This window comes from Aegilops tauschii, chromosome 5 (assembly GCF_002575655.3).
Source record: "Aegilops tauschii subsp. strangulata cultivar AL8/78 chromosome 5, Aet v6.0, whole genome shotgun sequence".
NCBI classification, from domain to species: Eukaryota; Viridiplantae; Streptophyta; class Magnoliopsida; order Poales; family Poaceae; genus Aegilops; species Aegilops tauschii.
Window position 1 is genome coordinate 524,833,490 of NC_053039.3, and position 16,834 is coordinate 524,850,323.

General features: G+C 47.1%; 3 protein-coding genes across 3 annotated transcripts; all 3 read left to right on the forward strand.

Annotated features, from left to right (window-relative positions):
* The first annotated feature begins 4,265 nt into the window (after positions 1-4,265).
* On the forward strand, positions 4,266-4,637 carry LOC109735967 (uncharacterized). Its single transcript, XM_020295168.1, has one exon. It carries the CDS (start codon positions 4,266-4,268, stop codon positions 4,635-4,637), a length of 372 nt encoding a protein of 123 aa, XP_020150757.1.
* Positions 4,638-6,158: 1,521 nt separating this feature from the next.
* LOC109735959 (non-specific lipid transfer protein GPI-anchored 14) lies at positions 6,159-8,521 on the forward strand. Its single transcript, XM_020295161.4, has 3 exons — positions 6,159-6,763; positions 6,842-6,943; positions 8,000-8,521. Exons 1-3 carry the CDS (start codon positions 6,418-6,420, stop codon positions 8,107-8,109), a joined length of 558 nt encoding a protein of 185 aa, XP_020150750.1. The 5' UTR covers positions 6,159-6,417; the 3' UTR covers positions 8,110-8,521.
* A 3,219-nt stretch (positions 8,522-11,740) lies between these two features.
* Positions 11,741-15,551, forward strand: LOC141023105 (uncharacterized). Its single transcript, XM_073499425.1, has 3 exons — positions 11,741-13,384; positions 14,310-14,409; positions 14,506-15,551. Exons 1-3 carry the CDS (start codon positions 11,741-11,743, stop codon positions 15,549-15,551), a joined length of 2,790 nt encoding a protein of 929 aa, XP_073355526.1.
* The last annotated feature ends 1,283 nt before the right edge of the window (positions 15,552-16,834 follow it).

A 16,834-nucleotide genomic window follows, 5' to 3' on the forward strand; every position in this document is an offset into this window, starting at 1 on the left:
GGATAAACTCGATGAGCGCGCCTTCCTATTTCGGATCCAGATTGGCACTGATGCTGAACTGCTTAGATGAGTCACCTGGAACAAAGTCAACAAGTTTAGTCTCATCGGCCGACTTAAATTTCATTACCGGCTCATGCTCCGTGGTTGGCTTTTTCAAAGACGTCATATCTGCCGGGTCAACATTATCCTTGTAAAACTTCAACTCCTCTGTTGCACAAACAGATTCAGCGTAAGCAGCGTCACCTTCCTCGCACTCCAAAGCTATCTTTCGGCTGCCGTGAACCGTAATGGTCCCATTGTGACCCGGCATCTTGAGCTGCAAGTATACGTAACACGGCCGTGCCATGAACTTGGCGTAATCCGGCCGCCCAAATAGAGCATGGTACGGGCTTCTTATTTTAACCACCTCGAAAGTCAGTTTTTCCGCCCTGTAGTTGTACTCATCTCCAAAGGCCACTTCCAGTTCGATCTTACCAACTGGATACGCCGACTTACCGGGCACCACACCATGGAAAACAGTGTTGGACTGGTTGAGGTTTTTATCAGTCAACCCCATACGACGGAAGGTCTCATAATAGAGGATGTTGATGCTACTGCCTCCGTCCATGAGCACCTTAGTGAACTTATACCCCCCAACCTGAGGAGCCACCACCAAGGCCAGGTGACCCGGATTATCAACCTGGGGAGGGTGATTTTCCCTACTCCATACAATAGGCTGCTCAGACCATCTCAAATAATGTGGAACCGCCGGCTCAACAGCATTCGCAGCCCTCTTATGAAGCTTCTGGTCTCGCTTGCACAGACTAGTAGTAAACACATGATACTGTCCACTATTGAGCTGCTTTGGATTGGTCTGGTATCCCCCTGCTGCTGCTGTTGATTACCCTGGCCAGATTACTGATTAAAACCCCCTTGAAAATTCTGAGAATTGGAATTAGAGCCGCCACCCGGGCCATCAAAACCGTCGGCGCCTGAGCCGCCGCCCTGCCCATTGTTGCCATTAAAAGCGTTGGAATTTTTGAAGGCTTTCATGATTGCGCAGTCTTTCCATAGATGAGTGGCCGGCTTCTCCCTAGAGCCATGCCTTGGACAGGGCTCATTCAACAATTGCTCAAGCGTCAGGCCTGACCCGCCGGCTCGGGGAGGTGGTCTCCCCTTACGTCGGTGGTTGTTACCCTGCGCATTGGTGTTGGCCACAAACTCCATACTGCCATCAGCCTTACGTTTGTTACCTCCCTGGTTCACCGGGTTATGCTGAGGGCCCTTGCCGTTGCCATTCTTCTTTCCCTTCCCTGTCCTTTCATCATCAGACGCGGGATCCTTGGTACTATCAGAGTCGGCGTACTTGACCAGAGCCGCCATCAGCGTACCCATATCATTGCAATCGCGCTTGAGCCGCCCGAGCTTCATCTTCAGGGGCGCAAAACGACAATTTTGCTCCAACACTAAGACTGCAGAGCCGGCATCCATCTTATCAGACGAATGTATTATCTCTTTGACCCGGCGAACCCAATGGGTTGTAGACTCGCCCTCTTGCTGCTTGCAGTTAGTCAAATCCACAATTGACATAGATTGCCTACATGTATCTTTGAAGTTTTGGATTAACCGGGCTTTTAGCTCTGCCCATGACCCGATAGAATTAGGCGGCAGTCCTTTCAACCAAGTGCGGGCAGTCCCATCCAACATCATAGTGAAGTATTTGTCCATTGCCGCTTCGCTGACCTCCAGCAACTCCATAGCCATCTCGTAGCTCTCGATCCATGCTCCGGGTTGTAAATCAGCCGTGTAATTAGGTACCTTCCTAGGCCCTTTGAAATCCTTGGGCAGACGTTCATTACGGAGAGCCGACACCAGACAAGGGACACCTCCGGTCCTCGTAGGTACACCCGCCTCGATAGAAGCCGTCGGATAAACCGGGAGGGGCTGGTATGCTGTCAGCTGAGCCGCCTGCTCCGCCTCTGGTCGTGCTCTGTCTTGGTCTACCGCGTTAAAGGCTCCATTATGTGCCGGGCCATGGCCAGCTGGCAAGTCACGGCGCCGGACGTTGCTTGAGCCGGTCGCTGAAACCATGTGTCTGCTATAACTTGGGCTCCGGTTTGGACGAGGGGTTGAATGAATCCTGTCCCGGCTATATGAATATGCCTCCTGTTGCGCCAGAGCCGTCTGAAGAAGTTCTCTGACCCAGTGGGTTTCGACCGCCGTCGGAGAGTCGCCCTCGACTGGGAGAGCCGCCAGTCGCGCCGCTGCGGCGATCATGTTTTCCAACGGGTTGGCATAATGACCCGGTGGTATAGGCACGTATTGAGGCGGGGCAGTGTTCACACGGGGAGGCCCCATCACTTGCGGTTGAATCGGCGTTCCAGCCCCGGGTGCCGTGATTTCTGGCGGGTTACCGGGCCCTGCACCAGGCGTGTTGAAGAGGTTTCGAGGATCGTAAACCGGAGGGAGTCGAGATTGAGCCTTCTGATGCCTCCTTCTCATGATCTCATTGGATGCGTTCTGATACATTGTGAGCCGGAAAGACTGCGCCTGAATCAGCTGAGTCTGGGCGTCGAGAGCCGCCCGCTCTGCAGCCATCCTGATCCCTTCCGCTGCCAGATCTTCCTTGGCTCTTGCTACATCCAGCTTTAACTGTGCCACCTCCGCATCATGTTGAGCTTGATCCGCTGGGGCGACCGTAGCGGTTAACAGGGCCGTCATCTTGTCCGTGAGATCCATCAGCACCTGAGCCGGCGAGTGCACAGGGCCTCCTGCCCCAGCGGCGGAGTTTTGGACAGGTTGTGTGCCGGCCATGAAGATTCCAACCCGGCTCGGCGGCTCAAAGGGGTCCGGAATACTGTCGCCATCGGAACAACCCCTGAGCCTGCCATCTTGAAGTTGATATAACGAGCCGGTCTCACCTGTGGACGACTCACCATCAGAGCGGGTGGCCGTCTCCTCGCCAGATCCAGATCCTTCAGAGAGTTCTCCATGGACACATCCCACGAAAGCACGCTTCAAGGCCGGCAGAGTCCGGGCGGGTCTTGCACGCTGAGCCGTCTCGACGGGGTCGGTGCAGATGTCCGGCTCAGGGCCCGGCTCACCAATCTTGCCAATGAAAACGTGGATTCCGCCGAAGGGGACCCGGTACCCGTACTCAGTTGAGCCGGCGTCGGGGCCCCAGCCTGTGTCGTCGATGTAGAGCTTGCCGCGACGACTCTTGGTCATCCGGCCCACAACGTATCCCTTGAGCCCTTCGAAGCTGCCCTTCAAGAACTCAAATCCACCGTGCGCTGGCCCCACGGTGGGCGCCAACTGTCGTGGAATTGTCATGGCAGATGTCCTCGTGTAAGGACTTAGTCGTGGAGCCATCGCAGCTAGGAAGCTTAAAGGGGTTAAACGGGACAAAGGACACGAGGATTATACTGGTTCGGCCCCTTACGTTGAAGGTAAAGCCTACTCCAGTTGAGGTGGTATTGCTTATGGTTTCGATGACCAGGAGCTAAACCGCTCTGCTTGGCTATCGATCTGATCTTACTTGTCTTGAACCGCCGCCGGGTCGTCCCTTTATATAGAAAGGTTAACGCCCAGCGGCTCTCAGAGTTCCGGCCGGCTCATAAACTGTGTCCGGCTTGGACTCTTAACTATTCTTGCCTTACACTACAAGTCATGCCACAACGGCGGTTTACCACTACGGGCCCTAAGTCGCCTCCGGGCCTTAGACCTATTACTAAACCGCCATCCTTAACCTGTCCTTGGGCTTCTGAACGAAGAGCCGTTGCAACGTAAACCGGCCCATCTTGGGCGGGTTACACCGGTAGCTATATCCTCAACAATAGCTCTATTTTAATTCGTGTTCTTGTGTTGTGTCTCGCATGCTTAAGTTACTGTAATTTGTGTTTTCCCCATTGTAGGATGCCACCAAATCAATTACCACGGAAGACTAAGGGTGTTGTTCCAAGCTCAAGCATTCAACTCAACAAATCTTCTATGTTGTAATATGTCAGATTGCTATCTTACTTGCATGCATCAGTTGTTGATTTGTAATAAGAAACTTGTCCCACGTGAGACGTTTTATTTGTTTCACAAGTTTGCAATTTTGTATTGTGACCACTAAGTATTGGCTATATTGTGTTGTGTTGATTGCTTATGATACGTGCAAAACTAAATATTTCGTACTGCCTATTGTGTTATGTGACCTTGTGCTCGGCAAGTTCGAGACCGCCCACGAGGCCGCCCGCGCGTACGATGCAGCGGCATGGCTCCTGCAGAGGCCACGATCGCAGATGAACTTCTTCGACATGTGGACGCGCCAGCAGGCGCAGGACCTCGCGCCTCCCCCGCGACTAATAACCGCAGAGGACCGCCGCATCCAGCAGAGGCGGGAGAGCCGCCTCCTCATCGCCGAGGCGGATGAGCACGCCATGGCGGTGTGGCGCGAGCGCTTCCCGCAGGATGTCGCCCTTGAGAACGAGTTCTGGGCGCAGAGGAGGGCGGAGCGAGCCGCGGAACAGGCAGACAGGCGTGAGCGGAAGGCACTGGCGGAAGCCCAGTGCGAATTGGGACCTGTGTCGTCCTGGGACGACAATGATCCTCGGCGGGAGGACACGTTTCTGTCGTCGGACTACACCACCGAGAAGAACGACAACGAGGAGTAGTTTTATCTAGTTTATCGTCGACGCTTTTTATCTACTATATTTGCATTGTAGTATCGTTTTTATCTAGGTTTATTTGTATCCTATGGACTAGCTTGTGGTGTTGACCTTGAACTGTAATAAAAATCTATGTGTTGTTTCATATTTTTCGTATGTGTTGCATTGTGCGCGCGCTGGATTTTGCAGCGCCTGCTGGAGCTATAGTGCTGCGCCTTATTTTGCAGCGCCTGCTGGAGCAAGCGCCCACCTGCGCGCTAAAAAAGGCTATTTTGGTGTTGTAAAAATAATTTAGCACGCCGCGCGGTGGTGCGCCTATTGGAGATGCTTTTAGGCATGAATAACACACATCGGTAGTGGTGTACTCTTGCATTAGGCCTTGGTCGGTTCCGTGTGAATCCGAGTGGATTGAAGGGGTTTGAGAGGAATTTAAACCTCTTAAGTCAAAATACGAATCAATCCTTGCCAATTCCCTTCAATCCTCTTGAGGAGAGGATTAATCGAACAAGCCTTTACAGAGTTCACATACATACAGTTCGTTAATATAGAAAAGTACTCCTCGTTGCACGGAGTAGTGCTGAATTCCACTCTCTCCGTTCCAAAATATAAGTTTTTTTAGAGATTTCAATAAGTGACTACATACGAAGAAAAAATAAGCGAATGTACATTCTAAAATATGTCTATATACATCTGTATGTAGTCCATAGTGGAATCTCTAAAAAGACTTATATTTAGGAACGGAGGGAGTAAAAGTCATGCATGCTGCATGGATGACTTTTCAACATATCTGACCCGAAAAAAAGAAAAGACTTTTCAACATATCTGACCAGCAAAAAAGAAAAGACTTTTCAACATATCTGCTTATCGCTTGTCCTGTAAAGCATGCTTACAGTTAAGTTCCTGCAGAAACCGCTGGCTGGGCCTATGCTGTACTGTCCCATTACTGCAGGCTCGACAACCTTACAATTCCAGCTCCGGCGTGTACGCAGCGCAGGCATGGCGAGTTTAACCAAACGATAATTGAACAGGGCTCCGTTTGGAAGAAAAAGAAAAAAGAAGAGGGCTCCGTTTGGAAGAAAAAGAAAAAAGAAGAGGGCTCCGTTTTGCTTTAATTAATGCGTACCTGCACATGCTTTGTGTGCACTATGGTTATGCATGCTCACCCACGTCTACGTGCATATGAAACACTACAGCAGCTCCTGCTTAGCATACGCACGCACGCACATACGTACATCATGCATACTCTTGCATGTGTCAACCAGATGTGTACTAGCCAACGGCCACAGATGCTTATAGTATACATACAGAGGCACATACGTATATATCATGTTAACAAATACGCACCGGCCCACCACCCATGCATGTACAGCTCCATGGTGCGTACGTGCCCCATTATTTCATGGAGCTAGCAAACCAAAACGCGCACGCACGCAATCTCGCCAGCCAAGCCACCTCCCCAACCAACTCCATTATTCCAATCAATCACCCTAGCTCTACTAATCACGTTGCCACAGCATCGTACCACACACCACTCATCACTTCTCGATCGATCCACACTGATCCAACACACATTTCACCGGCGGACAGTAGCTCGACTTCTCCCTGCGTACGTATCTTCTTCTATATATACCCAAGAACCCAGCCACATCACACCACGTCGTCACACGCAAACCACACGATCGCTTAGCTCGAGTAGCCGCCGTCGGCGTCGCACGCACGCAAGTGAACCACACAAAATTCGGTCGCGATCGATCGGCAAGCTAGCTAGTAGTTAGCAGGTTGTGCCATGGCAGCTCGGCGTAGTGGTGCGGTGGTGGCAGCGTTGATGGTGGTGGCGGCGGCGCTGGTCGGGCTCGCTGGCGCCGACTTCGCGGCGGACAGGGCGGAGTGCGCGGACAAGCTGATGGGGCTGGCGACGTGCCTGACGTACGTGCAGCTGGCGGCGACGGCGCGGTCGCCCACGCCGGACTGCTGCTCCGGGTTCCGGCAGGTGCTGGCCGCAAGCAAGAAGTGCCTGTGCGTGCTGGTCAAGGACCGCGACGAGCCCACCCTGGGGATCAAGTTCAACGTCACCCGCGCCATGAACCTCCCCTCCGCCTGCAACATCCCCGCCACCTTCTCCGACTGCCCCAGTACGTAGAGTACCAGTCATATCCCGTCCGGTCGGCCGGTGCTGCCGTGCACACTAAACAAGTTGCTTTTTGGCGCAGAGATCCTCAACATGTCGCCGGACTCCAAGGAGGCCGAGATCTTCAAGCAGTACGGGATCGAGCACGAGGGCAAGAACGCCACCGCCGGCGGCGCCGCCACCGGTAAATTATACATGCTCCTCTGGCCACTTAACTAGCATATATATATATTCTCGGATCGATCGAGCTACATTCTTGGTCATCGTTTCTTCGGATGAAATACTAGCTAATTCATCATGTTAATTAGGGAACGCCTAATCTACCTCTCCCTTGTCAAATAAATAACCACATCCTTCCCCCTTTGTCTTCATCTCGCCACCGCTGTCGTCGTCATCTACCCACGCCTCCGACGCTGGCCTAATACTCATCTGCCACGGCGGCACCGCCGCCACCCCTCCCCGTCCGCCGTGTCGCCTCCTTGGCCGAGCTGCCGCTTAGACCACCCTGCACGCGTACCCGAACCTGTCAGTCTCTGCCTCGCCTCCGTCAACGACACGCGCCGCCGTCTCTGACTCGGGACTGTGCTTGCTCACTAAAATCGACTGAAGTGAACTTTTCCAGTCGCCTAAGAAATAGCAAACGCGTGTCAATTATACACGCGCATGCGTAGCATGAGGCCGGAAGAACGTACACCACACGGCACACTCTACACACTGCACACAGCACATGGCATGAGCAGGAGCAGGCGAGCAGCTAGCTTCCCGCTGCTCGGTTGCACGATTGCGACGTGAACGAGCGTGACCGCGAGCGACCACGCGACTCTGCAGTTATGCCGAGAAAGATACTGGCCACAGTGCGCATTCATTTCTAGCCGGAGGTTAGTGGTGGCGGGATCAGTCAATGCCCTGCATGGTATGCATGGCCCGCCTAACACCGGACGTGTCCTGACAGTCGTGTACCCTCCGGCCGGTGTTCGGTGCCTGGTCTTAACTGAACTTGGTGGGTAACCATAACTGTACCTAAATCTCCGTTTGAAAGAAAAAGGAAACTGTACCTAAATCTGTGGTGCTTTTGCAGTGCTAAAACTAGTATCCAGTTCAAAACTGCACCTAAATCTGTGGTGCTTTTGCATGGTTAGTTAAACAAACACTAATGGTGTATATCAGTTCAGCACTGTACAAAACAAGCACTTGTGAATAACTTAACATTGTCGTACGCCTTGGCCGTGGCTGGTTGCAGGTACCTCCGGCGCGAAGAGCGCCGACGCGGCGGCCGGTGCAGGGAGGCACGCGGTGGTCTTCGCCGTCGTCGTCTCGGCGCTGCTCGCCTCCCTCTTTGTTCTCGCGTGATGATAGGCTGCAGTGGCAGCAGGGAGGGAGATCAGAAGTCGGGACACCCGGCGGTGTCCGTATGATTGGGCTGGACTGGGCTGTGCAATTTTCAGCCTGGGCCTTAAGTTTGGTCAAGCAGAGGGCCCATTGATTGCTGTGTAGTGAGCGAGTGAGTGAGTGAATTCTAAGAGAAGGAAAAGTGTACTGTAGTGAGTGAGTTGCTTGCCTCTCCGGTTCCTGTTTAGTCCCTTTCTTGTTCTCTTTTATTTTTCCGAATAGTGAGTTGACCGTCGGATCAGTTGATGTTGGAAGCTTACAATTGTCCTACCGAAATTTCTCTTCCTTTTCCTTCCATTTTCTGGAGCAAGAGTGTGTGTAATTAATATGGGTACTTCATATATTTTTAAATGACATGTGTATTTTACAGTGATGTGCTGTTACATGCTCGAATCTGGAAGAATGTCAACTCTTTTATTTCTACACATTACAAGAAATACCCGTTAATGACTAAAATTTAATGACCGCAGTCAAATTGGTCGTGGATCTATGACCAAAGTTTGGAAAATGATCATTGAGTGTGTGTAGGGTCCAAACCATCGTTCCATCAAAGACTAAATTATGTCATCATAATAAGCTATAACTCATTAATAAGATCGTAGATTCTTATGGTGGAGGTAACTAGACGACACCTAATCATATTTGCCTACCCTCGTGTTTATATGACACTTTCCACTTTAGTTGTATGTAAGTTGTATGTTTTTTAAATTTTTGAAAGTCAATTTTGTGACCGTTGATTCATTTAGCAAGATTTGTATTGTCCTCTTTCCCCTTGTGTTCCTTAGTAAATTTTTGGGCTTAATTTTTCACTTGCCGCTGATCTTCTTATCGGGCTTGGAGCCTGTTACCCATTGCCTATTTTTTATGCATTTTTCTTCTGTATTTTCTTTTCTTTTTAGTCATTTTTTCATTTTCTTTATTGGTATTTTTGGGATGTTTGATGAGTGTAAATGTATACATGTTAGTACTATATAAAATATATGTGTAAAGTATGAGCGCGATAATTGCACTATTATACACTTATTCTTTGCATATTACAAAGAGTGAAATTTCAGTGCGAAGTTGCGTTCAACTTTATATATATATCTTCTAAAAGGGTAAATAACAATCCCACTAATTCATTATTTCTTAGATTTTTTATATTAATTTAGTTTTTATTTATTTTCCTTCCTTCTTTAAGGCTAATACTAATGCCACTAATTCTTTTATTTTCTTACTAAACTTTTTAGGCGAAAAGTACACTATTATATGTTTATTCTTGCATATAATTTAAAATTCAATTTATGTGTAAATTATGTGCAAATTCTTTATTTATTTTTAATATATTTTTGATTTTATTTTGTCTTTTTAAAGCATATACCAATGCCATTAATTCATTGTTCCTTTGGGAAAAAATATTTTCTATATTTTTGTCTCGAAGTATACATGCAAGTACTTGAAAAATATGTGTAAGTTATACTAGTGTGAAAATTGCACTATTATATGATTATACTTTGCATATTGGAAAGAGTGCAATTTCACTGCAAAGTTGTGTGCAAGTTTTTTTGTCCATTATTTTGCTTAAAGGATAATGCCAATGCCAGTAATTCATTATTCCTTGGAAAACTTTATTATTTTGATTTTATTTATTTTCTCTCATTTTAAAGGTAATACCAACATCACTAATTCATTCCTTCTTAGAGAATTTCGTTTTTTGCGAAAATTCCAATATTATATGCCTATTCTTTAATATTATACAAAAAACACAATTTCTGTATAAACTGTGTGGAAATTTGTCATTATTTGTTTTATTTTATTTCTTCTTGATGAGAAATACCAATTCCAGTAATTAATTCTTCTTTACAAAGCTTAATTTTTATTTATTTATTTATTTATCTTGAGTCTTACGAGGTCAGTTTTTGATACGTTCTGGACCAAGCAATGTGGGCATTTGGTGGGCTTTTGTTTTGTGTGCAAAGGGCTGAGTGGATGTGTAAAAGTATCTAATAAGACAGATTTTGGTGCAAGTAGATTCTAATTCTGCTCCACATTCGTTTGTCACAAATTCAACTTACATGAAATCAGAATTCAGGCGACTTACATATAGTCGATACCATATTTTGTCCTCATTCTTTTTTTGGGACATTCACATTTGTGCCCCTAACTCGAGCCCACTTCTCAAATTTACGCCTAACTTTTTGATGTGCTCAAATTTCCCCTAAAAAGCATTTTAGGTCGCAAGAATGCCCTTCCATGGACGGGGCCCAACTTTTCCAAACACGGGAGACCCTCCTCTCTCCCACGCCCTCGCCGCCAGCCCTCGGGCCACGGCGGATCCAACCACCGCTGCTGCGACGTGATCCACTCCGGACACGTCGGCCACCACATCCGTCGCCATGGCCCTCTCTGATCTGAACTTCGGCGTCGGCCAAGCTTTTGAACAAGAGGTTTGGAGGAAATGGGGTGTTCCCATTAACTTTGAAGAGGACAAGGATCTGCAAGAGTTCTTCCTAGTGGCCGAATTCACCCGATCACGCATTCGCCTCACTGAAGAGTCTGTGGCTACGATTCTTTTATCTTGCTTCGGTGGCAGAGCCTCTATGTTCAAGGTGAAACTACTTCAAAATTGGTCTTTTAAGTTCTCAGTATCTTCTAAAGAAGTGGGTTTCTCCATCATCAAAGGAGGTAACATTTCACTCCCAATCCTCAATATCAATTTTCTGCAATGGGGTTCGGGGGGCCCTAATTCATCCTGGGAACTAGACCAATATCTGCAAGAGAAAGAGGATGAGTGGACCCATATCTTTCGTAAACATCCTAGAATGTCGTACGTGCAAGCCCTTAGATCTCCTGCAAGATTCTCTGCTTCTCAGAATCAAGATGATAGATCATCTCAGAATCCTCCTCATCATTTGAACACACCGCATTCACTGTCTCGCGACAATTACGCTCCTGATGCAACAATTACTTCTGGTCGGGCGGGAAATCTGGGCATTCAAACCTCCAATCAAGACCACCAAGCCCGTACAGACCCATTCTATGTTCGTTGTTTACTACCGGGCCATTTTCGTCCGGCCTGCACTAACCGTATTAAGTGTCGGGCCTGCAAGCACTGGGGTCACATTGCGCGGGACTGTTTCAACAGGCCCAATCCTCAGAACCAGACAACCCATCCTCCGCGCGCTAGCCTCCCATCCTCGGCCCAACTCTCGGCCCAACCAGTCATTGCTAGGCAACCGACCACTACTCCGGTGATTGTGACTAATCAGCCCGTCGCAAGAATCCCTTCTTTTGGCATAGACGCCTCGATTCTGCCACCTTTGGTAGGTGCCTCTCATTACGCTGCCGCTCCAAATTCCATTGCACAATGCCTCCGCTCTGCTGTGATTCAGGGTAATCCACTACCCCTCCCCCATCTGCAGTCTCCTCCACCACCGCCTCCTGCCCACACACCATCCGCCGCCACCATGGCTGCTTTCCCTTTTGATCCGACGCCATTCCTCCCCCCAACCATCAACGCATTGACGTTCCAGGCAGACCAGCAAGGATCAAGGTGCTCTCCGGCACTGCGCCTCCCACTCATGAGGAGTGGGCCATTGCGACGATTGTTCCAATGCCCAATCTACCCGTGCAGTTCAACACAATTCGTGAGGTACTTTCTGAGTTCCTCACAGATAAGCAGCTGGGTTTCTCTGAGATTTCTCCCTGCCCTTTTGGACAAGCATACATCAAGCTCGCTAGTGTGTTTGGTAGAGATTCGCTGGTTAATAATAGTCCCCATCAGTTTACGGATGTTCACGTCATCTTTGAGAAACATAATAAAGGAATGAACTGGAGAAGGCTTACCTTAAACAGAGAGGTTTGGATTCTGCTGTGTGGTTTCCCCTTTGATAAACGCAGTATTGGAGAGGTTAATGAAGCCGTTTCTAAATTCGGCAAGTTCATTATGTGGGATCGAGTCCGGAGTACCAGAGCGAATTTGATGGTCCAAGTTAGAGTTGAGGAATTAAGTGACATTCCAGCTAGTATCGTGTTCGGAGAAGGGGATGATTTTCAGACTGGCTCACTGACGGTTCCTGTGGTTATCCTTCAGCAGGCCATCTTGGGGGTATTTCCACCCGACGAAGACCCCATTCCCCCTTATGGCAACCCACATCCTATCCCAAATCAGGCTAACCACCACCCGAATCAACATAATCATTTTCTCGGACCCCTCCAACAACATGAGCAGGAAGTGCATAATCAAGTGCACCATCATGAGCCCAACCACAACCAAAATCTGAACCTTCAGTTAGCTCTGCATAATGGTCAGGACTTCCAAGAGATGGAGATTGAGGAGGAGGAGGCTGAAATGCCTGGCTGGGGACACTGGGCTCTGCCTCAAGATAACATGCAGATTGATCAAGAATTGCACGATGGTGAGTTTCTGGCACATCAGGATATAGTGGCACCACTTGATGAGAATGCACAGCAAGTCGTTGAAAACCTGCAACTGGGAGATAACAATAGTAATATTACAACTTCTTCAGCACCTCCCCTCCAGAGTGCAGACACAGCTGCTTCTGCTAATGGGCCATTGGGGCCTCCGAATGAAATCCCAGATTTAAATCTGCTGGCTGGGCCTCAGGGAGAAGAACCACTTGCTCCCCCAGGCCCACTCATCAGGCCTACTGTTCCTGCCATAGGATGGGAAGACTTCCACCTCTCTGCTGTGATTATGGATTCTGTTGTAGCTGCTGAAAACAGTCTTGATCCCATGTTTCTGGAAGCTTCAGCAGTTTTTGTAGGACAGAACACTTCTGCCACTTTACCTCTGATGCTGGAAGAGCTGCAGGTTATCCCTTTACCTGAAAAAAGTGACAGAGGTGTTATCTTTCAGGCTACAGAGCAGAGCCCATCTCTGCTAGACAAACCTAGTGGTGCTCCTGAGACTGAATGCTGCAACTTCATTCAGCAGACTGCAATGTCAGAACATACAGACTCTGAGATAAAGAAAATAAACCCGGACACTCAGGATATCACTCCTATTGAGATTCAGCAGTCACTTAACCCTGTAGAGCAGAGAGAATCTGAAACACATGGTGAGTGTACATCAGACACCACTGCCCCACCTGGATTTCCTGATCCTGTTTATTTACCTCATGGTGAACCTCAATCTCATGCATACAAGGAGGTAGAGGATCTGCTGGGAAAAGAAGGAACCCTCATTTGGAAGAAACATTTTGCTCCAACCATGGACAGTACAAACATCATCCAGGTACCTTCAGATTGGGTTAATTTCTTATCTATCACATTATTCTCAGTTGATAAATATGATTGGCCAAGCAATTCTTGACATCTAAGGTTTGGGGGATCATTACTCAAGGAGCAGATAAAACAGTTTTCCTTCCTTTTGTGGTACCAGACTCATGTCCTTCATCTGACCTCAGTACAGTTAACTCTACCCAGCAGGACAAGTCTGAGCAGGAGAATACACCCTCAGATAAGGCAAGCTTGCATGAGGAAACTCTGCTTCATCAACCTCTGCCCTGCATCAAAACAGGAAAAGGAAGGAGAAAATGCCACTACTTGAGACAGAGGTAAGGAGGAGTTGTAGACTTCAAAAAGCCAATAAAGGATTTAAGAATGCAGTATGTAAAGATAAAAACTGCCTTGCCTGTAATGCCAAACCTCCTATTATTCCTCCCAAAGTGGTTAAAAATCTCAACTCTGCTCTTTGCAAGGTCAACATCCAAGACACTAATGAGGAGAAACTGAACAATAGAAACAAGAAGTCTAGAGGAACACAGGCTACATCCAAGGTGGGGACCCAGGCTGCGACCAAGGAGGGAACCACAACCACCATTTGACTAGTCTGCAGTCAGGATCCGTTTACTGTCAGCACAGCTGCTAGAGTTACAGTTTAGTGACTTTGTCTTCTTTTGGGTCTGTAATAAACCAGTTTGTACCACAGGCTGGCTTTATGTGCTGTCGTGCTTGTATGACTGTTTGTACCTCTGGGGAGTCTAGAGAGGACCAGGAAAGTATCTGTTTGAAAGTGTTTTGCAGTTTATGTACACTGGAATATGGCTAGAACCTGGAATATCCTGAACTAGAATGTGAGAGGATTGAATGATCCTAAGAAATGGACTGCTATTGCTAATAAAATTGAAGAATCTGCCTGCTCTATTATCTGTTTACAGGAAACCAAACGAGAAAACATTGACAGTCTATACCTCAAAAATTTCTGTCCTAGAAGGCTTTCCAAATTTGCCTATCTTCCATCTGTTGGGGCTGCAGGTGGTTTGTTAATTGCTTGGTCTGAGCACCTCTTCCAGGGTCAACTCTTCCATGAAAATGATTTCTCTATCACTATTCATTTCACATCTACTCACACAGGGGAATCATGGTATCTCACCAATGTTTATGGTCCTTGTCAACCTGATATCAGACCAGATTTCATTAATTGGTTCCATAATTTTCAAATGGTTGACAATGCAAACTGGATGATCCTTGGAGATTTTAATTATGTGAGATATCCTCATAACAGAAGTAGAGAAGGAGGTTGCATTAATGATATGCTACTGTTTAATGAGGCCATCAACCATCAAGCTCTCATTGAGATCCCTTTGAGAGGGAGGAATTTCACCTGGAGCAATATGCAGGATGCTCCACTTTTGGAAAAACTTGATTGGTGTTTTACATCAGAATCTTGGGCTCTCTCCTACCCTGCCACATCTGCTTCTCCACTTGCCAAAACTACCTCTGATCATATTCCCATTAGCATTAAAATTGGTACCTCCATCCCCATAGCACAAATATTCAGATTTGAGAATTTCTGGATGGAACACAGGCAATTTAAAGAAGTGGTCAAAAACATTTGGGAGCAGCATGTAGATGAAACTGATAGTGCTAAGATCATTGCTGCTAAGTTAAAGAGATTGAGAAAGGGACTCAAGATTTGGGCCAGATCTCTATCTGAACTGAAACAGATTATTGCAGACTCCAATTATTTGATCTTATTCTATGATACCATAGAGGAGTTCAGACCTCTTTCTGTTGCAGAACACAATGGCAGGGCAATTCTCAAAGATCATTTGTCTCAGACATTGAATAACCAAAGGATCTATTGGAAGCAAAGAGCCACTTTCAAGAAAATCAAAGTTGGGGAGGCTAATACTAAATTCTTCCAAGCTAGAGCAACCATCAAGCACAGGAACAACCAGATTGCTTTGTTAAGAGATGAGATGGGTCAGGAACACACTGATCACCAGACAAAAGCAGCCATTCTGCACAGAGCTTTTAAAGAGAGACTGGGTACTAGTGCTATTAATCAAAACCCCTTACTCTTGCATACCTTGATTCAGCCTATGGGGATCTCAGTGAACTGGAACTACCCTTCACCAAAGAGGAAATTGACAAAGTTGTTAAGCATATGCCTGTGAATAAGTCACCTGGTCCTGATGGTTTTAATGTAACATTTTTGAAAAGATGTTGGGACATAATAGCCCCAGATTTCTACAATCTAATTGAGGATTTCTACAAGGGCTCTGTAAACCTGCAGTGCATTAATTACTCTTTTATCACTCTGATCCCCAAGACTGATGCAGCTGCCACTCCAGGAGAGTTCAGGCCTATTTCCCTGCTTAACTGCACATTGAAGATTATTACTAAGCTTCTGGCCAATCGACTCCAAAAAGTGATTCTAAAGCTTCTTCATAAAAACCAATATGGTTTCCTCAGTAATAGATGCATTCAAGACTGTCTAGCTTGGACTTATGAGTACATCCACCAATGCAAGATATCTAAGAAGGAGATTATTCTGCTCAAACTAGATTTTGAGAAGGCTTTTGACATGTTAAACCATAAGGCTTTAATGGAAATTCTCAGAGCTAAAGGTTTTGGAGAAAGGTGGCTTCACTGGATAAACTTAATTTATAGCACTGGTTTCTCTTCGGTTCTTCTTAATGGGGTACCAGGAAAACAGTTTCTATGCAAGAAGGGTGTCAGGCAAGGTGACCCTTTCTCACCTTTGATCTTTGTCCTGGCAGCTGATCTCCTCCAGTCCATGATGAATGAAGCAATGAGAAACTCTATGATCTTCTCACCATTGACTCATCACTCCCAGAATTCCCCATTATCCAATATGCAGACGACACAATTTTGGTTACCCAAGCTGATGCTAGCCAACTCAACCATATTAAAAATCTGCTGCTACACTTTGAAGCTTACACGGGTCTGAAGGTCAATTACAACAAATCCACCATGATTCCTGTCAGCACCCCTGAACAGAAGATGCAAGAACTGTCCACCGTTTTTGGCTGCAAGATTGGATCTTTTCCTCATACTTACTTGGGTTTACCACTTAGCCTAAGCAAGCCCGGGATTGAAGATTTCATGCCACTTATCCAAAGAATTGCAAAGAGGCTTGAAGGATGCTCTACTCTACTCTCCTTTGGAGATAAATTGACACTGATCAAATTTGTTTTCACTAGCATGCCCACCTTTGTCATGAGCACTTTAGCCCTACCTACCACTGTGATCCAACAGATTAATACCTATCTTAAAAACTGTTTCTGGAGAAAATATGGTTCTCAGGATTCTGGGGTAGCACTCATTGCTTGGGAGCAGATTAGTAAGCCCAAAAAACAGGGAGGTTTAGGAGTCTTGAATATCGAAGCTCATAACAAGGCCTTGCTCATGAAATTTCTATTCAAATTCCTCAACA